At 34.7% G+C, this 25,755-nt stretch overlaps 1 protein-coding gene and 2 long non-coding RNA genes across 13 annotated transcripts in view; 2 read left to right on the top strand and 1 right to left on the bottom strand.

Annotated features, from left to right (window-relative positions):
* Positions 1-25,755, top strand: part of LOC125648853 (phosphofurin acidic cluster sorting protein 2-like) — a 328,050-nt gene that overhangs the window by 111,404 nt on the left and 190,891 nt on the right. For all 11 annotated transcript variants that reach the window (XR_008802948.1, XR_007360461.1, XR_007360460.2 and 8 more), the window contains 2 exons: positions 10,730-10,792; positions 11,053-11,207. Coding sequence is in view for 8 of the 11 variants with exons in the window: in XM_048875849.2 (XP_048731806.1) it covers positions 10,730-10,792; positions 11,053-11,207 (218 nt within the window). In the remaining 3 variants the exon portion in view is untranslated. The remainder of the gene's footprint in view (positions 1-10,729; positions 10,793-11,052; positions 11,208-25,755) is intronic.
* LOC130054644 (uncharacterized) lies at positions 4,478-4,860 on the top strand. Its single transcript, XR_008802970.1, has 2 exons — positions 4,478-4,617; positions 4,720-4,860. It is a non-coding gene; the product is annotated as an uncharacterized LOC130054644 (long non-coding RNA).
* LOC130054645 (uncharacterized) lies at positions 8,049-9,528 on the bottom strand. The gene is made up of 2 exons (XR_008802971.1): positions 9,211-9,528; positions 8,049-8,993 (listed from the first exon to the last, which is right to left on the bottom strand). It is a non-coding gene; the product is annotated as an uncharacterized LOC130054645 (long non-coding RNA).

Raw genomic sequence — 25,755 nt, 5'->3', positions numbered from 1 at the left:
ATCGTTTTAAGTTCCACTCAGCGTCGTGCACTATAAACTTCAGTCTTCAGTTCAGTCCGACTTCACAGATATCAGATGACGACTTTTGTTGCAGAAAGTATTTACGGGGGGTTAAACATTTGCTCTGTAGATCATAATATTCTGCATGAATGTTTTATGCTGAAATTTCATCTATCCTTAGTGATACAGTCATCAATGATCTTATAATTCTATGACTCTCAACCCCCCCCAACCCCCCCCCCCCCCCCCTTTCTAGACTAGATCTATAATCGAACAGGGGAAATTTGAGTCATCAATAAAAAAACGAAGTATGGTACAAAAATACATTACAGATGTCATTTAAAAATTAATTTTAGAGTTAACCAAGGTCGTCAAAATATGAATGAACGCGATTGCTAACAGCACCCCCCTTCCGCCGTCACTCGGTACGACGACGCGACTGTAATGGGGGCGGGGGGGGGGGGGGGGGGGGGGGGGTGGCTATAATCAGACTGTAACTGTAAGGCAGTGAATATTCTTAGGTCTTTTTTCGTTTTTGATGACTGGATTGTAAATTAATTTCAACACTTTACTTTCATTGTTAATTTTGTTATAATTCAAAAAGTGTTGTAAAATATTGTTTGAATTTCAGGGAAAACGAGTCTGGATTCTTCAATAGTCAATACGTATGAAATTAATCAAAATATGGGATGAAATTGTCAAACTTTCATAACTTATCAAAATTTGCATTATCATAGTTATGTTGTTATGTCATGTTTATCAACTGACCCACGGAAGTACAGGCCAATACGTCAAAGAAACGAATACCAGTCCTAGCCTATTTTAACTGTTGACGCAAACCAGAAGAAAAATGCATCTCAAGAGATTAAGATATTTCTGAATTTTTCAGAAATAAAATTTGAATCATATCTACTTTTATCAAAATTAAATGCAAATTCATAAAGCTATAAATTTATCCAAGTGAAGTAAATTACAAATTTTACTGTCATACAATGTTGTGTTTATAATAAAAGCCACACATAGGCCTATTGTTCATTGTGGTTTTTATTTTAAAAAATCATTGCATTACGTTTTTCAATATTCACTTGTAACTTCGATTTCAATCTGAAGTATGAACATTCAAATTGACCTTCAAATTGAAAAGTGTACTACATTTGTTAAGTGATGTATTTTAGTATTAAATCATTCATATCATGAACTGTCATGGTACATATAAACATGATAAATCCTTATACATGAAAGTAAACACGGGTCAAATTATGTAGGCCTACATCAGTTTCCTGCAACACCATGGACAAACGTCATTTGGATACAACCATTCCTATATGCAGGATACAGTCGTGCTTTTCACGCAGAGTACAACCAACTCATAGTATATCAATCATAGTATATGGATGGAGACGTGAATTTAGAAGTTGAAAGAAAGCTTGAACTTCCGTCTTAGACTTGCAATCCAAATTGTAATATTCAATCAAAATGTAGAAATTTGAAATTTTGAATCATTATTGTACCGCTAGCATTTGGGCCAAATTGGGGTAGTAAAATTTATTTGACCTGCCAATTTTTATGCTCTCGCTTGCCCTATGGACTAATAAAAAAGTTAATCGCAAAGACTGTTTACCTACCGTGACGTCATCACGTAAGTGATATAAGTTAAAACACGCAAATAAACTGTTTAATGTGGTATGATATATCATGTACTCTGTATACATGTGCCTTCTCTATCGTGAATTTTATTTCATAAAGGGAAGTTATACATATACGTTCACTATTACTACACATTTTAACAGCTTAGTAATAGAAATTCAGATATATATGGATATATTTAATAATTGATATTCTTAATCCTCGATCGATCGAGGGAGAGAGGGGGTGTGTGTGTGTGTCTGCATCTTATTGTTTTAAACATATGCAATTCAACAACTTAAAAACTTTTAAGAATTCAACCTAAACTACTGTTTAAGCATGTAAGCTTCACCACGAAGTACTTTATATTGGAAAACGTTCAATGTGTATTGAATGTCTTTATTTAATCGATGTGACAGAGAAAATTCGGTTACAGCTGAAACTATCAACGTGCTTTCCTTTCCGCCCAGAGAGTCTTGTAATGCGTTTTCTAAGTTAGTCTCTAAGCGCAGTGAGGTCCTACGAACCGTAATCCGCCATCGTTACTAAATATTCAACAACTTTCTAATCTAAACATGTCCTTCCGACACTCTCTTAAACTTGGTTAGAAACGCCTTGGACGTTAACGGATCGTGCGCCACCTGTAATCAAGGGCGAGTAATTTGAAGTTTTATTTGCCATTGTTCCCTGTTGTGAAGGGTCCAGCTGCTGATAGTAACCTTATTAATGTTTTAAAAAAACCCATTATTTAAGCAATGAAGAATGTGATATAAAAAGCAGTATATATATTTACTTCACATAGACTGGAAAACATGCTTTGAATAAGCATGTTTTCCAGTCTATGTGAAGTAAATTTAAAAAAAAAAGGTTTTCAAAACTTTACAATCAAATATTAATTGCATCACATTATTTCACATTTTTTAATCTTACCAATAACATTTTGAATGGGGGATGATTGTCCGCAAGTCTCAGATTGACCCATGTCTGAATTATAACCATATTCTGGCACATAATAGGCATTGGAGAAATCAACCTAAAACAAAAGCAAATCTTTAAATTCTTTTTCAAAATTTCTCAAGATATACATAAGTTTTCTTATAATCTGTATTACATGTTAAAGTGCTTGAACATGTACATACCTCCCCAGTGTTGTTATACTCCAGATCTGTAGGCTCCAGATCATTAGAATTCAATAAGTTTAAGCTAGAAGAAACAAGCATGGAAGTAGCTGATGTTGTTTGCTCTGGCTCAACAATTTTCTTAGTGCTGGTTTCAGACGGGACAGTAGCATTTATATGTTGTAAAGTTTCTGTTTGCCTTCCTTGAAACCCACTTGCAACACCTGTTGCAGATGTGCTGTCTGTCAATGCCTCTTTTCTAGGGCTGCAGCTACACTGAGGCTCGTTTTGTCTGCTTTGAGATTCCATAGAGATGTTGGAATCTGAAACTTTTGGACTTTCTGCAGAACTTACTCCTGCAAATGCCATCATTTCTTTTAATTTCAAGTCCTTTGTTATTTGTGATTTGGATTTCTTTGCTTCTAGTTCACTGAGGGGTGTGTCAGTTTTTGTTTTTCTTTTGGTTGTTTTCTTTTCTGCTGCCGATGTAGTGGTAGAGTCACTTTTTGATTTTTGCTTTTGCCCTTCTTTTGCTGCCATTTCCCTTTTTTCCTCCTCCAGTGCTCTTTTCAGTTTTATGCTTGCACCCCTTTTTCCACAGCTTTTAACTTCCTTTGCCTGGTTTTGTAAAGAAGTAAAGAAATCTGTATCTCTTTCACCGCCATCCCCCTCATCAATTTTCGATTTCATTCCTCTGCATTTTGAAGCACCTAAAATATTCATACAAAAGTATTATAATAATGCTTGGTTAACACCTGCATGTACATGTACTTTGAATTGTTAATAACTGTATACAGCAGTATTAAAATTAAATCAGCATCCAATTTAAAATCAATTAGGCTATTTGTATTGTGTTGACTTCATGTCTGTACATGTATAACCAAGCAGGGTCCAGGGGATGTCATTTGCATTAATCCAGAGTATATAACAAAATTATAACAAATTAATATCAATGTAATGACTTCCTTCCTCAACATTAATTTGTTTGTTGGAATTATGTGTATAGCAGTGTACAGATTCTGCTTTCTCTCTCATTTTCAACACTTTGTACACAAATTGAAAAGATATTGCTTGACATTTAAGACTTAATTTCTGTGGAAATGAGGGGGTGATCAGGAAAGACCGAATTAATCTGAATAACCCCCTCGTTTCCACAGAAATTACATTAAACTTAGAGCAATTTTCCGACGAGTCTGCATACTACTTAATTATTTCTAGCGATAATGTTGATGTAATGTATATAATAAATTCGTAATATATCTATTACATTCGGATGATAACTATTACTCTCTGTGTACGTTTCTAAGTCTCGAATTTCCTCGACATGGATTGTTGAATTATACACAAAAATCATTAAAATTACTTACACGCCTATATCGTAACAGTAACTCCCTTTTAGTTTTGAAACAATACCATTGTCAAGTTATATCTAATAAATGCACAGTATTTACAAAAAATCACATTTTCACGACGCGATGTTGGCTGGCCTTCACTTCCTAAGTACCCGAGGTGTTCCGATGCCTATTCAGGAAAGTGCATTTATTACACCAACGCCCTCTATAATCAGCCATACGCGCGCCTTTTTTTTCAAATGTATAAATTTTTATTTTATAGGTGTTGGAACAATTTTATTTTCAAAATGATTTTAATATTACACGCCTAAATACTTTTGAAATAACAGGATTTAAAACGATTGTTTTTTCTAAAAGATTTTTTTCCTAAATTGATATTAATTAAAAAAAATGTATATATTTACTTACTTCCTGAAAAGAATACTCTTCCAGTGTATGCTATATCTTCAATTTCTTCTGTACCATCCTCTCGAAGATTTGATGTAGGAAAGAAAACTGTCACATTATCTTCATCCAAGAAGGTAATCTTCTGCTTTGGCAATAATTGCACAGTTTTGTCAGCATCAAAAAACACTAAAAAATGTGAATCTTCCCTGTGGAATAATTGAACCATCTTTCAACAGTTCAAAGTGCCAGGTTGAAGTGCGTCTAATGTGTTAAGCTAGAATCTCCCGCCAGTGCGCTCTCCTATGTTGAAGGCGCTGATTTCCGGTAGGTATAAAGTTGTTACGGCGCAAGAACGCGATGGAGACCCCACCGAAAAAGAGATACCGCAAAAGAAAAGATAAGGTAGGACTATATACGTGTTATGAATATTAATTAGTTATATGGCAGGGATTAGTGATAATTATACTACATATTTTTCTTTGTAATGAAAATATGTGCTTTTGAAGTTGATTCTGTCTAGAATGTGGTGAGAACATGAAAGCTATAGCAGACATTAGAAAGGGGGGGGGGGTCATAATGTTGAGCCTGGTATTCTATAACCATGATGATAAATGAAAAAAAGGCCATCAAAAGGTTGGATTCAAACTAACTAAATGTAGAGGGATCTTGCCGGGCATTGGAAAAACAACTAAAACATCAATTTGCGGGTGGGGGGGGGGGGGTTAGAAAAAACGATGCTAAGGCTTAATACTGCCACTGATAGTACAGTTATAGATAAAGCTGAACTAATGCATGTATTTCTTCTTCTCTTATTCAATTTCTTAAAATATATACAATGGGGAATATGTATATTAGCCTTGAATGTTTACAAGTATAGATCCACCATGTAAAAGAAATGAGGTTCATAATTCTAAAATAAGAGACTTTAAACACAATAGTTTGAAATCAACTCTTGTAAACCCAATATTTATATTATGAACTAAATTGATATCAAAATTCACACCAAATTGAAAATTAAACTTTATGTGTTAATAAATTAAATTTCAAATACATTGTTATTTTTTTTTTACAGGTGAATTCAACACCAAGTGGACAACTTGAAGTAGTTGAAAGCAGCTTTAAGCCTGCAGTACAGATGCACAACTTGCAGAACATGCAAAAGTACTTGAAACAGTAAACAATTCACAAAAAATTAAATCAAACTGAACAAAACAGAATCTGAATCCCAAGCAAGTGATGCATTTGTTACAGATGAAAATTCTGAGCACAGAAACAACAACTCAGATGAATTGTATGACAGTTTGAATTGCACTTCATCTGTGACAGAATGTGTCAATGTCACCATTTCACAAAATGTTGAAGATGAACAGCATCAACGTGTTGAACAGTATGGTCAAGATGAACCAGCAATGGAATGTGCTGAGACAAATAATGCTTTTGATGAACAATTTGATGAGATTTTATTTGCCTTTCATGAAGAAGCAAAATTGAGGGACAGTGATTTGTTGGCAGATGAGAATGATTTTACTTCTACATACACTGAATATGACGGAATAGAGATAGAACATATAGGACAAATTATTTCAGATGAAATTTTGCAAACTTGTTCCAAAGAAGAAGAGGAGATAAAGATCAAAGTGAGATCCCTTTATTTGAAAATTCCCGTCATTCCGTTGGTGTAGTTGTGTTACTCATATGCTGTTTTTGTTATAAGATTCCGTCTACCAGATGAAGCAGTATCATACTTGCTGAAGTTTATGGCTTGTATTTTACCACACTGCAATCGACTGATGGGTAGTTTGTACCACTTTAGAAATTTTATCAAAAGATTCTCTTGTGGTGCCTTACCAAACATAATATTTCACTGTAATTATTGTTACACAGTGGTAGAAAAACACATTAAACAACGTCCATCTTGCAAAAAATCTTTGACTCAAACTGGAGCAATGGCTTATTTCTTACAAATCAAATTAGTGTCTCAATTAACTTCTCTTTGGAAAACCCCTGATTTTTGCAATTCTGTTAGAAAGCATAGATTTCAACACTACGAACACAATTTTAAGAGTAAATTAAGTGACATATATGATGGAAATTTGTACAAAAAATTGTTTGAAAATAATGGAATTCTTAGCAACAAAAACAATTTATCATTTTCATTAAACACCGACGGTGCACCTCTTTTCAAGTCATCAAATGTAAGTATTTGGCCTGTGTATATGCTAGTCAATGAACTCCCACTTTCTCAGCGAAAACGACGACAGAATGCATTGCTTTATGGTGTTTGGATTTCAAACAAAAAACCACAGATGTGGTCATTTTTCAAACCACTTTTCAGTGAAATGTAGTATTTGGAATCAAGAGGACATAACTTTATTGACAGTGATGGCAACAGTTTTTTATGCAAATGCATTCTTTTAACATGTACATGTGACCTTCCTGCAAGAGCACTGGTATATAACTGTAATCAGTTTAATGGTGAATACAGTTGTTGGTTTTGTTTACAAAAAGGAGAAACTCACAAACATGAAACAGGAGGAATTTCTCATATATTTCCTTATGATGAGTCAAATCCAAAAGGCCCTCCCTGCAGCAAAGAAACGATCGATAGAGATGCACAGTCTGCTGTTGAAAAAGTCTTAAACAATGAATCAAAATGTACAGTTAATGGACACAAAGGAAAGTTCTGGTTCATGTACTTAAAACATTTCGATCCTGTCAAAAGTTGTGTTATAGACTATATGCATGGTGTATGTTTGGGTACTGTTAAACAAATGCTTATACTTTATGGTTTGATAAGAAAAACAAATCAAAAGAATTTTCATTCTTTCATTTAAGGAGTCAAGTAAATGACATGTTAAGAAATATAAAACCTGCTATTTTTGTGACACGAATACCAAGGTCAATTGATGAAATAGCCCATTGGAAATCCTCAGAATACAGAAATTTTTTGCTGTATTGGGGCATTCCACTTCTTGAGGGGATACTGTCTGGACCATACTTTGTACATTTTTGTTTGTTGGCTAGATCCATATTCATTCTTTCAAAAGAGGGAATTAGTAATGAGGAATTAGAAACAGTTGAAAGAGCACTGCTCCTTTTTGTAGAACAGTATCAATATTTGTATGGAAAATGATATCTAACTTTAAATCAGCATCAGTTAGTTCATCTTGTTGAATGTGTGCGAGAAACAGGACCATTGTTTGTAAATAATTGTTTTATATTTGAAGATCTCAATGGTTTTATTGTTAAACATATTCATGGTACGCAAGGGGTTGATACACAATTGACAAATATTATAAACATGTTGAAGGTACCTCCAATAATGTACAATATTTTTCTTAAAGATAGTGCAGATGAACAAGTTTTATCACTTTACAATGAACTAACTGACAGTGTTACAGGAAGGCACAAGTATGAAGATGAAATAGAAGATGGGATTAGGCCAATTGGGAGTGCAAATGTGAAAGTGTTAACCCTTGCAAGAAAATTTGGCATTATAGAAAAAGAAGTTAAAGTTTTTAACAGAATTGATATGTATAGAAAAGGTTTTTATGTATATAGCAAGGAGTATGAAAGGCTACAAAAAAGACAGCAAAATATTGTAACTTGTGCCATAAGTGGAGAAATGCAATTTTGTACAGTTATAACATTTTATCAATGCTTAAAAAGAAATCAGGAACCTGTTAACTTAGCATTAGTGAATTATTTTAAAAAGATACAGTCTGTTGGTTGTGTATGGCAAATGGAATGTCCTGAAAAATTGGATATGATTCCTATATCATGTATAACAAATGTAAATAACGTTGTTAAAGCACATGGGAAGACATATGTTTGTCCATCTCCAAATAGGTATGACAGAGACTAATTCTGTTGTCAATTTAGTGTAGGTTATCAATGTACATTGATGAACAGAAATATTGAATAAATTTGTATAAAACATGTACAGTCTTTATCATTAGTTCTAAATGTACATGTAGAATCTTTATAAGTGTTCATACATGCCAACTTTTGAAAATCGCCATGGGGGATTTTGCACGCGACGACCTTTTTTCAACGCTCAAAATTCACGACATTTTACCATGAAAATAAATATTTGTCTTTTCAAATAAAATATCAATCTAATCATTATACATGTATCATACATCAAGTGTGTTTGACCATTAACTTTAACAAAACTATATAAAAAAAAAAAACTTTGAAAGATATAGATAAGTATTTTATTAAAATCATCTATTCAGCAAAAAATCCTCTCCAACAAATCACATACATATTATCAAATAATACTTAAAGTTACATCCTTTTACACCATATATACATTGGCTGGTCTATATATCAAAATTTAAATTAAAGCACATGCATTTAGGTACTACTACAAAGGCGATCTTGCTTGTCTGTAAACAATTTCATGGGCTTGCAGAGTCTGCAGGTGGAACAATCTGCATTGCAACCAGAAAAGGAGTGATCTGCCCTGCTATGAAGTTTGCGAACAAAACCTTTGCACCCATGACATCTGAAATAATTACCAGGAAAAAACACATCAAAATATATGTTTTTACTTGTAAAATATTAAAGGCTACTTGCTAATATAAAATTCAGTACAGACTTGTGCAAATTACGCATCACAAAGTCTATTGAATATTACACTAGACTATGTAATACATCGCTATAGACAGATAGATTCGGGTAGCCTATATTATCATAGTTGGAAAAACATAAATTTTACGTACCTTTAATATTGCATATTTTGGATGCTGTCAGCGAGAGGCAAAAATCAGGAATGTCCGATTGTTTGGTGGTGACACTATTATCATTGCCATTCACGTTTGTGTAAAGGATATGTCAATTTGAAATCCGTCTTCCCGATTAATTACTATCAAAACATGCTTCGCACTGTCTAATAAGCACCCCGACACGGGCAGACAAAGTAAATTACATCACTCCGATACCATGCGACACAGGTAAACAGCAATGGCTGACTATTGTCCCGATTTCTGATTGGCCAGTTCAGAAATGACGCGGGATTTCAAATTCCGGTTGGAAATGGGGGTTTGTTGTCGTAAAATGGGAGATATTTTTAGAAAATCGGGATTTCGGGGTATTTTTGCAATCCCGATCAGGATATCGGGATTTGCCTTTTCAACTGCTTCAAATCGGGAAAATCCCGCACAAATCGGGAAAGTTGGCATGTATGAGTGTTAAGAAATGATAGCTGAAAACTAAAGGTATATATGTTCCTAAAACTAACCATTTTCTCATTTAAAATGTTTCAGAAAAAAAATGGGAGAAAAATGGCTAGCTTAAGCAAAGTGGTTAGTGAAACAGGCATTTTTTCCCCATTTGCTCAAGTAAATGGATATAAAATGTGCCAATTTACCATTTGAAAAGCATTTTCCAAGAAAAATGGTTTTTAAATGGTTGTGAGAAAATGGTTTTGGAAAATTCAAAGATGGAGAAATGTAGGAAAAATGTTTTTGAACTGAAAAATGGCTGGAAAATGCTGAATGAATGGAAATAAAATGGAAAAATGCCATTTTCTATAGCTAAGGGCTATAATAAGTCTACAAAATTCACCAAAATGCCATCGGGTTCGTTGAACGTGTGATAATGTTCGCGACTCGTGAATAACGTTTCTAACGATACGATACTTGCATGATACGATAGGATACATGCATGATAGAACGTGATAGGAATGTCAAGAATAATTTTGCGGGTACTGTACTACTTGAAACCAAGTTCTACAAATCATGATGTGAGAAAAACACCCTATATAAGCTTTTCATGGGCGTATTATGTACAGTTGGCCGGTACTCTTGTTGATTTCAAAATATTATTGTACATATATCCTCCACTTTCCATTCATAAGTTTTATCTGATGTGATACATCTTTTATCTGAACATCCCCATTCCCCCCCCCCCCCCCCCCCCCCCCCCGAAAACATGTGCAACTATTTAAGGATGAATTCTTGACATGATTTAGTTAAATTAGCAGGTATATATACCATATGTGCATACATTTTCTTCAGTTATGATGTGTCGGGGAGCCTCATTAGTCTATCTTGCAGTTGTAAATAGTCTAGCTAAAATGGAGTCTGGGAAACTTGAATTATACGGAACTATATATTTTCAGTGAAATCAATGATGTAATAAAATATAAAAATGGTTGAAAATTCCCCTGTATGCAGTATTAGAGTAGACTGAAACTGTATGGAATTTTAGGTGCACTTGGCTAATTTCTTTGTTTTACAGCAACAGAGGAATTTTAAACAGAAAATAGTATCTTTGCTTCGAAAATTCAAGATCACAGAGGAGGTTTGCTTAAAAACTATAAATTTGATCATCTTTTTTTTTCAACTCGGAAAAATAATACAGAATTCAGACTATTAAAGATTCATTTTATAAGTAATTTTAGTTGAACTTGAAATGAGAAATTAAAGATGTGTATTGAGTATATTTCTTAATTGCAATACACTGTAGTAAATGTTCTTTAAGAATAGATTGTTTGACTATGAAAGATAATTTGTATTCAGATTTTTGTGCAGAAACTTGTAACTAAAGACACTGCTTTGTAGTCCTTAGACCCTGAGGAATTCCCAGACACAAATCAGGATCCCAATGATGAAATTGAAGATTTAATCGATGAGCTGGCAGAGAGCATGAGTGACAGTGGTCAGGAAATGGACCAAGACACTGTCAGTGTGATCTCAACACCAAAACCCAGACTCAGGTGAGTTTCTATAGGGACATATAATGTTATCTCAACACTAAAACCCAGACTCAGGTTAGTTTGTATTGAGACACATGGCATTATTTCAACACTAAAACCCAGACTCAGGTGAGTTGATATAGGGACATATATTGTGATTTTAACATCAAAACTTCGACTCAGACCAGTTTGTAGAGGGATATATAGTGTTATCTCAATGCTAAAATTTAGACTCAGATGAGTTTGAATAGGGATTTAGTCATTTTGATCTCAACACCAAAAACGCAGATTCAGGTGAGTTTATATAGAGACATATAGTGTTATATCAAAAAATTACTTTGTTAAACACCACTCTAATTCCACGCACAAGTACTCTGAAGTTGAAATAAAAAATATGCTAGAGTTCCTCATTGACAATATCTTCGTGGTCTTTGGTGATCAGGTCTTCCAACAGTCTGTTGGAATTCCCTTGGGCACGAATTGTACTCCTTTGTTAGCTGACCTGTTTCTATATTCATATGAAGCAGAATTTATTCGAAAACTTCTACGTGAGAAAAAATCTCTTGCTGTGGCCTTCAATTCGACATTTAGATACATCGATGATGTTTTGTCTATTAACAATAATAACTTTCATTCATACGTCGATTCGATATATCCCTGTGAGCTCAAAATAAAAGACACCACAGAGTCGTCCACTTCTGCTTCATACTTAGATTAATGGCAAACTGACAACTCAACTGTATGACAAACAGAATGATTTCAGCTTCTCCGTCGTCAACTTCCCATATTTATGTAGCAATATCACCTTCATATGGTGTTTATATCTCTCAACTGATTCGATATGCAAGAGCTTGTTTTGCGTATGGTCAGTTTTTAAATCGAGGCAAGCTACTGACAAACAAATTGATGGTACAGGGGTTTCAGCAGTCTCGATTAAAGTCAGCATTTCGCAAATTCTGTGGTCGTTATAACGATCCAGTTTTCCAGTACAACCTATCATTGGGGCAAATGCTGTCTGACATGTTACATACCGATTGTTAGACCGTTCTTGGCACACTTATTTTGAATACGGATAACTCTGTTTATGTGATCATGACAAAGGGCTCAGGGCGGGTGTGACCTGTCGATAGGGGATGCTTACTCCTCCTATGCACCTTATCCCACCTCTGGTGTGTCCAGGGATCCATGTTTGCCCTACTATCTATTTTATATTGCTTATAGGAGTTATGAGATTGATCACTGTTCGTTATCTTCACCTCACTCAGATGAATTTGTAAAGGGACATAAAGTGTTATCTCAACACCAAGGCCCAGACATAGGTTAGTTTATATAGGGACATATAGTGTTATCTCAAAAACAAAACTCAGACTCAAATGAGTTTGTACAGGAATATATTGTGTTATCTCAACACCAAAACTCAGACTCATGTCAGTGTAATTTGTCCACCAAAGGGTCAAATTTGGCCCATTTTCAGAAGTTGGTAATTTGATGCCCTAATACTCTATAGGGTGTGTACTTTCTATATATAGTAATTATATCCATATATCGCGTTTATTTTTTGTTATATGAAGCAGCAAAGTTGGCATGTTTTGCGAGTGCAAGATTTAACGTTGCATCTTGGATCTGTGTCTGATGATGTTTTCTCAATTTTTATACTTAAAAAATAGTTCTTATACAGCTTACTCCACTTATATTGAAGTCGCTTATTTTGAAATATCGCTTATTTGAAGTAAAACAAAATCCCCAGTCTCAGTCTCTTATTATGATGCCCCCCCTGGAATCGGGTTGTCCGTCTGTCCGTCCGTCCGTCTGTAGACGCAATGGTTTCCGGGCTCTAAAGCATTATCCTTTCCACCTACCATCACCATATCATATATATGGACTATCCATGGGATGAAGATGTTCCCTATCGATTTTGGGGTTCAAAAGTCAAGCGCACTGGACATCGAAGTAGCAATATGGTTTCCGGGCTCTAAAGCATTATCCTTTCCACCTACCGTCACCATATCATATATATGGACTACCCATGGGATGAAGATGTTCCCTATCGATTTTGGGGTTCAAAAGTCAAGCGCACTGGACATCGAAGTAGCAATATGGTTTCCGGGCTCTAAAGCGTTATCCTTTCCACCTACAGTCACCATATCATACATATGAACTACCCATGGGATGAAGATGTTCCATATGGATTTTGGGGTCAAAAGGTCAAAGGTCACGCGCACTGGACATCGAAGTAGCAATATGGTTTCTGGGCTCTAAAGCGTTATCCTTTCCACCTACAGTCAACATATCATACATATGGACTACCCATGGGATGAAGATGTTCCCTATGGATTTTGGGGTCAAAAGGTCAAAGGTCACGCGCACTGGACATTGAAGTAGCAATATGGTTCGGTTTGTCATGCCATTTATTTTTTACACTCAGAAAAGAGGTAGTTTATACCAATTACCAACACCCTTTGGGAGATTGGGGTAAGCGGGGGGTATTCTTAGTGAGCATTGATCACAGTACCTCTTGTTTTCTTTGCATTAAAAGCTGTCTGGGCCGAATTACAATATTTTTTTCCATCTCCTAAAAACGCTATTAAATCATCGCACGTATGTAGTTATGAGGCTGTACGACATATCATAAATTATTTCACCTGTTTTAACCCAAATAATTTGATTTTAAATCGATGTTTACAAATAACCGCGTCACTCTACCATTTCAAGTGACAGTCACGTGACCATGCAGTTCAAACTTTCAGATCATCGGTGGTCATATCTGTGTAAAGCTGTGTATTTTGTTATAACAGTACTGTACCATAAGTTTAATAGAAATAAAAATATCAAATACCTCTTAGTTACAATTCGTTTGTTTTACGCTCTTTCAGCCTTAAAACTAGACAGTTGCGTATGAGTTAATACATTATGTTGGGATTCCCCTGATGCGCGTGGGTCTATTTATAGACATCTATTATGGGATGATTTATATATGTACCCACTATATTTACTTTCTAAATAATTTTCGCACTGTTTTCTTTTACATGCAGATGTTTTCAAGCATGTAATTAAGGGAAAGTTAATAACTTTATGAAGGAATTAATCTGCTTTAAAGTAATTATGTACAAAAATAATACATGAACATCGGGTCATACAGCTTTAAAATATCAGTTAAATTGAAATCGCTTATATTGAAATATCGCTTATTTTGAAATCAATTATCGTTCTGCTGAGAAGATAATGTATTGTTTTTATAACGGCTATATTGAAGTCACATGTGATTGTAGTCGTCCAGGTTGGTAGCTTCATTATTATACAAGTAGGTGTCCGTTGATTGGCTTCCCATGGATTACTTTTAATTGCGTGTTTTTATAGGAATAAAATAACAGGGGGGTATAATCACTCCTTACAGCTTGATGACAGGATCGTTTGTCGAATTTGACTTCCCCACAAAGAAGGAAAACTTTATCATTGGACACCAAATACAAATTAATAACTGCAAGAGGTATAAGAATTGGAAGTCAAAATCTGAAATGACAATTTTGCTTAAGTAATTTCAAACACCTTACCGCTATCATAGTGCATTAAAAATAGTGTTTTCAAGACTGGGTTCACATTAAAATCTCCAAATATTTAGTCTATAACATCTGACGCGGACAACGACAATGTCTTTAAAGACATCATGATGCCACTTCCTTATGTTAGTGAACTTTATTTTAAAAAAAAAACGAACTGGTTCTGAAATTCTTATGGTACTAGCCTAGACATACATGTGTGTCAAATGTTTTCACGGCGATCGTTTCAAGGTAAGAACTTACTTCCGATATTATATACATGTACATACTGCAAGGGAGATATCGGCCACGAGAACAAAAACGAAATTCTGGATGAAAATCAACCTCGAAATTGTATGTGTAAATTTGATGATAATAAAAAAAGATTATGTACAGACGCTATCTAAAGTAGATGACGAAATTTTTGTAGACATCGGAAATTGAAATATTCATTCTTGGTCAGCTCAATAAGAAACAAAAGTTAACAAAACTCACATAATTTTTCTAAAATAAAAATCTTCAGTGGACTCAATTCAATCAATCACCTATATGTTGTACATTGTGTAATGTAATAAATTCATATTTCTACTTTCGTAATCGGGATCGAGATGCCAAAATGAAGCCCTCCGATATGGTCGACATATCCGATTTCGCTTATTTTGAACTTCGGTTATATTGAAAGAAAAAGATTGGTCCCCTGAATTTCAATATATCCGGAGTAAGCTGTACCTTGTTAATTAAAGTAAGGTTTGCAACAATAGGGAGATTACTCTTGATATACCTCAGTGCACTTCGCGCTTTATGATGTCATAATGAAAAAATGCGTCACGTCATAGTTGTATTGAGGGAAAATTTTTGCTATCTACTGTCCAGTGTCAAGCAGCATATATGTAAATCTCTATGACAAAATAATAATGTTTCTCAAATGATCATTTATAAATTATAAATGCTTTACCTCTCTAGTTACATGCACTTTGTATTTCAATGTTATATGACATCTACTTGCGCTGATAGAGTGATTTATTGAATGAACTTTGAAATGTAGAAAACGCGACTGATATGATCACGTAAGTATAAAAGAGGAGTATTCTCTAGTGTATCTTATATAAAATAGTCTTAATTTTGTCTCGGGAACATTTGCATAAAAGGATGGATCTTGTCCACATAAAAACAGATTTGTTAACGAAGTGTCGTTTTTATTAACTTTACGTTAACCCTCACCCCTCTAGATCCACCACTGACCGGGCTTTATATTGTTGCGAAGGTTACAGTTATATATGTTCGACTATGTAAACAAACATCAAGCAATGGAACAAGAAAAGAGAATTTATTTCAAAGATGTAGTATATAAGACAGGTTCAGGCTAATGAAACACCAAATTTATGACGAAGTGGGACCGTGGAAAACCCGCCGGGATATTGAAGATATTATATTGTATTGAATTTAAAAAGAAAACAAAAAAAAAACTGTTCATCTTAATTTCTAATATTGATTGATTGATTGATTGTATCTTGCTTAACGTCTCGCTCGAGAATATTTCACTCATATAGAGATGTCACCAAGACCAGTGAAGGGCTTCAAATTTAGGCCTATGCTTGGCGCTTATGGCCATTGAGCAGTGAGGGTTCTTTTAGCGTGCCACACATACTGTGACACGGGTCATCCGTTTTTAAGGTCATTTCTGAGGACCCGTGACATTCACACCTGATGCCGAGCGTTTGGCGATGGAACTGGTTTTTAGCGACTTAGGTTTGTCGCGGCCGGGATTCGAAACCCGGCCTTCCGCATGCGGGGTGAACGCTCTAACTTATCGGCCATGTGATACTGCGTACAATACTTGACAAATAAATATAAATATCATTTATCATTTTTGGGCTGGAATTGTATTTTGTTCATGAAAATGCTCAATGCACTCTTCAAAAGTTGTACAATTATAAAACAAAGTGACAAATCGCATGAAAGAAATAATTCTTTTCAATCTGTTACCATGGAAACAAGGCCCGGTTGGGTAGTAATTCTATATGCTTTCTTTAATGTTTATGGTCCAAACATTATGTTTAAAGAGAAATTTTTCTGACATAGATCTAGACCTTGTAAAGTTGCTCAATATGCATTTTTTGTTGCCATTGCAACCAATTCAAGTTTTATTCAAGATATAAAAAGTGCTATTTTTTGTTTTAAAATAAAAATTTTCTACCACTTAGTATAATCTTATAGATAATACTCTTTTAAAAAATTTTACTAGTTTTTACCCCATGAGTTTGCCTCGTGTAGTTTTTATACCACTAGTATTCCCTTTTGTACAAAGATCCCGAAAATGTAAAATATCACAAAAATAAGTCCATCTGGTCAAAAAACGACACTGACATTTTTCTTTAAAAAGTTCATTTTTAAAAGATAAATTCCTATTGAACATACTGATATGCAACATGACTTTGTTCGCTACATGTCAAAATGTCGCAAACCTTACCTTAAAATGCTTTGGAATATTTTTGAAAAGATATTGACACAAACACAAAAATTCTTTTCATTAACATAGAAATATCATAATCAAAGTTAACCATATTACAAATAATGTGTATTTAAATCAACCATTAGCCATTAAAACCCTTGTTTAATAAGACTTAGTTAGGATGGTTAATGAAATAGGAAATGACATTAATTACATTACATAAGTGTAATCTATCGTACAAAACTTTTAATGGTATGAGCTCTGAATATCTATGAGATGTTTTTAGTCCCCTACCGACGAAGTCGAAGGGGACTTTAGGTTTGCACTCCGTCCATCCGTCTGTCTGTCCATCAACACTTTCTTTGTGACATGATAGCTCAAACAGTTTTTATCGTACCTTTTTCAAATTTTGTACAGAAATAATTTACAATAAGAGGAAGACACCTATAGATTTTGGGGTCATGTCACTTTGTCTGGCTGTCTGTATGTATGTCATCATCTTTATTATGAACACTTTCTTTGTGACACGATAACAGTTTTCATTGTACAGTTTTCAAATTTTGTACAGAAATACTTTACAATAAGAGGAAGACACCTATAGATTTTGGGGTCATGTCACTTTGTCTGTCTGTCTGTTAGATCCGCTCGCATACTCGCATACATAACATCGATGTTATGTATGCGAGTACGCAAGCAGATCTAACATCTAATTTTAATTAAGATTGCCGTTTTCAAAATTTCCATTCGCCATGGTAAAATATTTTGTAATTAAAGGACACATCTCGTGTTTTCAAAGTATACAGAATTATATGCATTTTGTCTTCCTTATGCTTATAGAAATTAATTGTAATAGTTCGTTCGCTGAAGTATTGCGATAATTAGCCACAATACGGACTTAAATCTAAGCCCCGATTTCAAAAAGCCTAGTTAATTAGATAGGTAGTCATGTGGTACAGTGACGTCATATGCGACCTTCGTCGATCAACTTGTTGTAAAAGTAGTGTTAGATATTTTAAAAAACTCGGGTTTTAGGGGCCTAATTTATTTACCATGGATAACATTTATTTCGATGTTGACAAATTTCCAGAGTCTTATATCTTTTAGCCACCAGTGCATACAAATAGCGACCCAAATGTAGTGAGAAAAGCGAGTGTGAAATCTGCATAAATTTGCGAGTAAATAATGTTTACATCGGGTTCCTGTCTAAACACAATTTGGTAATGCCATTTCTGTAAACAACTGTAATTAGCGTTGTTGCTTTTCTAAAATAAACAGTGCAATAATTATTAAATTTATTTTTGGAGAAGTTAGATAGGCCTAAATTATGATACGATTATGTATCATTGACAACTAGGCCTATTGTCACGGGTGCATTTCGAAAAAGAAAAAATAATAATAATGATCAAACTTATTGTGAAAATCACAATACTTTTAAATTATTTTATTAAAGCAATTTTATTAGGCCTAATCATTATTTTTTGTTATCAGCACGTTGTTACGTAGGAAGTGGGAGCGCGGCGTGCTGTTGTTGTAAACACGTACGCGTTCCTTAAAAAAAATGAAAGCATTATAATTCAATTCAAAGTCGGGAAATATTATATTTTATTATTTATAATTGAAAGTTCAATTATCTTTTATCTTTAAATTTCTTTTTTAAAACTACCAGTTGGTAGACACTGCTAGCAAAGTTCTGCCTATGTTGTTACAAGGTGAAGGTCAGTTGGTGTGAGTGTGTATTGAATTCGAGAGCAGAACGGAAAACATGCCGTAGGCCTATATGTTACAGTGCGTAGCTTCGATAGAACCACTTTCTCGCAGTTTATCTACGTATTTGTCCAAGTGCTTGTTAGAAAAAGTACAGGGACAAATTTTACTGGGGGTTTTTATGGCAAAGTCGTTGTGCCGACAAAAAATATTCACGTCTTGTCCCTCATACATTCCTTCGAAAATTGATAAAAACACAGTCCAAATCCTCTCTACTGACAGCAAGTACACCCTTAAACGGCACAAAACACCCTAATGCAGTGTTATTTACAAGCTGTTAATGTGATAATTGTTTGTCAATTAAATCTAATCTGTTTATGAAATGGCTATCAACTGTTTTCAAATCTTCTCGCTCGAGGTCGCATATGACGTCACAGATAATGGCGCGTAAAATATCGAAGAAAATATGCATATCGCAAGATTTGAATTTCATCGCTTTCAAACTCGAAAACTACGCAAACTGTTTCATTTAAAACACATGTAAAGTAGTTTTAGGCATGAAATGAATTAATTTTGCTGAAAAAATTAAAAAGTTTAAAAACATGCGATGTGTCCTTTAAGGCTTACAAATTTTTTAAAATTTGAATATCTTTCAAGAAAAAAAGCAACACCCATACATGTGGTACTTTTTGTTTTATTTCTAAACTGAATAGAAGTGTGCTGTAAAACATGCTGGATGCTAACAAGTCAAGTATTTACTCTGGCAAAAGTTGTATTGCATTAGGCCATCCTGCATATTTTATAGTACGCTTCTGGGAAAACCATGCAGCACTCCACACATGGATTTGTTTTAAAGTCCTCAATAAGTCAGCCTTCAATGCTTATGCAAATAAGAGCTTCTACTGTTGTTAGATCTTTTGCTGAACAATCAGTACCAGCATCAACTAGAAAACTGACACGGTCAGCAAGGGCCCAGCTAAAAGTTATTAGAGGAAAGTGACATCTGTATTTGATATAGCAATGTTTGGGCAATTGATGGCTGGTGCCACATTTGACAGTGGTGGGTAAATGTTACAGGAAGTAGTAACGAGTTGTTAACTTGTACGGTAGAGACTTCCGGTTAAGAGATTAGACAAGTTGTACCACAACTGTTTCTCAAACTGGATACAAAACTGATATACAAATATCTAGTCAATTAACTGGGATTATTTGTATATAGCATCAAATAATCTATATTATGTTGCACTTTCCAATATCTTTTAAAAGATGTCTATATTTATGAAAGATAGGGATTGTTTTCAAATTGGTTGATTTTATTACAGTGCAATATTTGTATGCCTTTGTATTTATATATCCGCTTTCGTAATGTAAAGGCCAGATGTAGGCCCTTATTGATGTATGTAAACATTAATATGGGAATACACCAAAACATTGCTGTTCATGGTAATTTATCAAACTTAAATTTAAGAAGATTTATGGAAATATGATGGATTTCTGTTGGTTCCAACTCAGTCCTTTACCCGGTTCGTCCTAGCCTGACCAGGACGGCAAATGATTGAACTGTCTTTCGACACACTGTGCATTGAGACTGTTCATCCACCTAGTTAGCTCACCTGAGCTGAAAGCTCAAGTGAGCTTTTCTGATCACCTAATGTCCGGCGTCTGTCCGTCCATCCATCTGTAAACTTTTTACATTTTCGACTACTTCTCCAGAACCACTGGGCCAATTTCAACCAAACTTGACCAAAAGCATCCTTGGGTGAAGGGCTTTCAAGTTTATTCAAATGAAGGACCGTGTCCATTTCAAAAGGGAGATAATCAAAAAAATGCAAAAATAGGGTGGGTTCATTTAAAAATCTTCTTCTCAAGAACCACTGGGCCGGAGAAGGTGAAATTTACATGAAAGCTTCCTGACATAGTGCAGATTCCAGTTTGTTCAAATCATGGCCCCCGGGGGTTGGATGGGTCCACAATAGGGTATCAAAGTTTTACATACAAATATATAGGAAAAATCTTTAAAAATCTTCTTCTCAAGAACCACTGAGCCAGAAAAGCTGATATTTACATGAAAGCTTTCTGACATAGTGCTGATTCAAGTTTGTTAAAATCATGGCCCCCGGGGGTAGGATGGGGCCACAAGGGGGGGAATGAAATTTTTACATAGAAATATATAAGAAAAATCTTTAAAAATCTTCTTCTCAAGAACCTATGAGCTAGAAGAGCTGAGATTTACATGAAAGCTTCCTGACGTAGTGCAGATTCAAGTTTGCTTTAAGTATGGTCCCCAGGGGTAGGATGGGGCCACAAGGGGGATCAAACTTTAACATACAAATATAGGGAAAATCTTTGAAAATCTTCTTCTCAAGAACCAATGAGCCAGAAAAGCTGATATTTACAGGAAAGCTTTCTGACATAGTGCTGATTCAAGTTTGTTCAAATCATGTCCCCCAGGGTTAGGTTGGGGCCACAATAGGGAATCAAAGTTTTACATAGAAATATATTGGAAAAATCTTCTTCTCAAGAACCAATGAGCTAGAAGAGCTGAGATTTACATGAAAGCTCCCTGACATAGTGCAGATTTAAGTTTGTTCAAAGTATGGCCCCCAGGGGTAGGTTGGGATCACAAGAGGGGATGAAAGTTTTACATACAAATATATAGGGGGAAAGGGGTATAGCGCACTTGGTATGCAATTTCGCCTACATCAATACCTTTTTCTTGAATATAATTTTTTACAAATATTCTGCTATACAATGTCAGTTTATACTTGTATTTACCCAAATTACTTAATAAAGATATTTATATGTTGATAGTATCTTTATTTGATAAGCATAAACATCTCCGTGATTATATAGAGTATATAGTAGATGTAACGTAATGGGTACAAAAAATTGCAAACTGTTGCAAAAGGGCACCATAAACCAGAAATAAAACACTGAAATTGTTTTACTTGATTATGACTGTATATAAGTCCGTTTGAGGAAATTTGGTTTAAGGTGGCCCTCTTGTTGAAAATAGATAAAATATTAAAAAAAATCGTTCTCAAAATTTACCTTGAGATTTAGCAGCCTGTCAAACATTAAACCTTTAAACTTACATGCCAGGGTGGCCTAGTGGTTTAGGTGCTCGGTCTTACAATTAAACTATACATCATTCCGAGTTCAAGTCCAATATTTTTCCTTTTCTTTCTTTTTTTTTTTCTTTTTTTTTTTTTTTTTTTTGCTTTTCAATTTTTGGGGGTTGTTTCCTTGAGGGTGGTGGTGTTTTAAATGTGATACATATATTATAACAAATAGTAGACATTTTCATCATAACTTCTATTATTTGCAAGTTACGACTTAAAGAAAGGGAATTTATTCCGAGCTCGAGATCACTGTAGTTCCGTTTGTTTACACTAACATGTTCCTGTGTGCACAGGATTTTCAAACTGTAATGTGGCTGACGAAAATCTAAACAAATACTACAAGAAAAAGGACACAAATGCACAGCATGTAAAAAGTAAAAATAGGTCAAGGGAAGAAAAGAACTGTTATACAGTTTGACTTCTCAAAAGTAAATATAAAAACTCATGTAGCAACTAGCTGTCCTATGATATTTAGGCAAAGCTAAACACTCGAATTATCAACCAAAGGCAAATTAACTGATGACATCTATTAAAGGCGCTGCAGTCATGTCAGAAAAAGACAATGAGTTAAGTAATGCCATATGTAAAACGGTTGTTGTTTAATATGAATGCACCTATGAAAATATTGTACTGTTCATCATTCCAAATAGAAAAATGGTTTATTAATTAAAGAACGACTCATATAAATGTCTGTAATGCTAAACTGTGGCAGTTATTTATCTTGCTTAACGAAACATAAAAAACGTTGGCCTTATATATATATATAACACGCCAGTCTATTATTGGAAACCGGTGTTTTCCATTTAAATTTCTGAGTCGGCCATTTCGTCAGCAAATGCGCTATACCTCTTTTTAAAAATCTTCTTCTTAAGAACCAACGAGCCAGAAAAGCTGATATTTACATTAAAGCTGTCTGACATAGTGCTGATACAAGTTTATTAAAATCTTGTCCCCCGGGGGTAGGATGGGGCCACAAGGGGGAAGGATGAAATTTTTACATAGAAGTATATAGGAAAAATCTTTAAAAATCTTCTTCTCAAGAACCAATGAGCCAGAAGAGCTGAGATTTACATGAAAGCTTTCTGACATAGTGCTGATTCAAGTTTGTTCAAATTATGTCCCCCAGGGTTAGGTTGGGGCCACAATAGGGGATCAAAGGTTTACATGGAAATATATAGGAAAAATCTTTAAAAATCTTCTTCTCAAGAACCAATGAGCTAGAAGAGATGTGTTAAAACCATGGCCCCCGGGGATATGATGGGGACACAAGGGGGATAAAAGTTTTGCAAACAAATATATAGGGGGAAATCTTTAAAAATCTTCTTCTCAAAAAACATTGGTCCAAAGAAGTTGACATTTACATGAAAGCTTTCTGACATATAGTGCAGATTCAAGTTTATAAAAATCATGGCCTGCAGGGGTAGGTTGGGGCCACAATAGCGACTAAGGTTTTACTTGCAAAGATATATGGAAAGCCTGCAGATATGGGCCAAGGTGACTCAGGTGAGCGATGTGGCCCTTGGGCTTCTTGTTATACTTATCTAGAAGACCTTTTACATGCTATTGATATACATCTGTAAATATAATTTTTGTTGGTTGAGAATTATTATCTTTGTCATATTACTACCAATTTCACATGAGTGTAGTTAATGTAACAAGCGATAATTTTACAGTCGACTATATGTCACTATCATTTTCGATAAAAACACGGAATGAAATTGAAAATCTGATTTACATTTGTAATGATCACATGAATGAATAAAAAGGTTATTATATTTCCTTATATCATATCTGTACTACACAAACAACTTAATTTATGATTTGTGGTGCATACGAGGGCTTTTCGATATGTAATGTGTATTGTACCACAGTGCGATAACGCTTTGCACGATTTCGTGGGTGATGATACTCTTGAATAACTCTATCCAATACCTTAAATTTCCAATGGTATAAACATGAGCCTTCAGCTTCACATAGTTATAAACTTATAGTGATTTCAATAGAGCCAGTCGTTGACTACTGTTGTGAAAATGGTTTGGAAACAGGTTGAGAATATTGAAGAAATTAAATAGAGCTAATAGAAAAGTTCGCACAAAACTCGGTCATTCGGTAATGCAGATTTTTACTGAATTGGGGGAAGTTTATGGGTCTGATAAGGTATCTTATGAGACAGCTCATAGGTGGAGAAAGAAATTTCTGACTGGCACAGAGTCCGTCAAAGATGCAGCAAAATCTGGCTGACCTGTGACTGTAAAAGGCAAGGCAAAAGTCAGGAAAATTGAATGTGATGGCAGATACACGATTCGTGATATTGCCAAAACTGCCAGATGGATACCACATATACAGTACGGCCATCGCGGATCCCGTATTAGACCGCGCTCCCCCCGCGGTATGTTAATCCTTCCCGCGCTAACCCTCCGCGGGATTTCATCGCGGGGCAGATTTATACCGCCGCGGTGTGAAGTACCGTTATATACCTGCTAGGACAAACTAACTGTACAATAGCTATTTCATTCGTCGGCAGAAAATGAGTACGGCTTGCTTGTGGACAGCTATCTCGCATTACATACCGGTATATTAAATAAATCATTTTAGAAGAAATGAAAAATAAAATCAGGGACTTACTAAAAGGATTTAGCATATTTAATACACCTCCATTTTTTTTTCTAAAAAAAAACAACCCAAAACAAAACAAAAAACCAGCATTTAATTTTGTTTTTTAATAGTATGTTTATGCTACATTTAATGATAAGGATTAGGACTTGTCCTAATATTTTTTACAGCGAAAAAATAATACAAATAGATCTACAAATGACCGTATACGAATGCAAGATTAATATGTTCTGTCTGTTTTAATGGCGTTTGTGTAGACTTCGAAAATTGGTTCAAAACCTTATTAATAACAAAATATTATTTTGTATGTTTTAATTAAGAATTAAAAAAATGTAAATTTTATATTATGCTAAAAGAAAGATTTTTGTTTTCTCATTTCAATCGAACATCGTTTATATGAACACCTGTTGGGTCCCTGCTGCGCGTGTTCTTAAAAGAACACATGGGGGAGAAGACCCTGTGTGTATATGTTCAACGCGTCGAATACAGGATGTCAAAATTGTAATGTCTCTACTCCAGGGCATGCAATCTGCTATACAATCACCTTACAATTACCTATACCCATCAAATTTTACCAGTGTGTGTGTGTAAGGGGGGTGTTCGTTCGGTATAATTTTAAGTACTTAGATTTATTGAGAGCTCTTGAGGGTACGGTTGCAAAATGAACAACGCGATTTTAAAGTTTATAGTTGATTATCAGGATAATATCAATTGTGCTTATCTTTTGTCTTTGACAATGAGGAAATGCTACAAATCATCTGATAATCTAAAGGGAAATACGCGCACCATCTGCCTTGATTACCCTGAATGGCATATCAATAAAAATAAATATCTAACAGTAATTAAACTAGGGTGTTTGTTTTTAATTCCTTCGTCAAGTGCTGGTTTCCTCGCTTACAACTTACTAATTTCTTTTATTACGGTACATATGAATGTCAAGAGCATCAAAATTACTCTCTAATTGCATGTTAAATCAAAATTTAATATACGTTGTTGAGCAAGGCCACACTGTGATACGATACCCCAAAACTGCGTTTTACTTGTTATCTACTTTTTGGTATTATATTACCTCCCTTGAAATATGCATTGCGTTTTGTTTTCCTCTCTCTCAGATATTAAAAGCCCCAAAAATGTAATTAAAA

The sequence above is a fragment of the Ostrea edulis genome, chromosome 5 (genome assembly GCF_947568905.1).
Source record: "Ostrea edulis chromosome 5, xbOstEdul1.1, whole genome shotgun sequence".
NCBI classification, from domain to species: Eukaryota; Metazoa; Mollusca; class Bivalvia; order Ostreida; family Ostreidae; genus Ostrea; species Ostrea edulis.
Note: the sequence above shows the minus strand (reverse complement) of the source record. Positions and strands in the feature narration are given on the sequence as shown.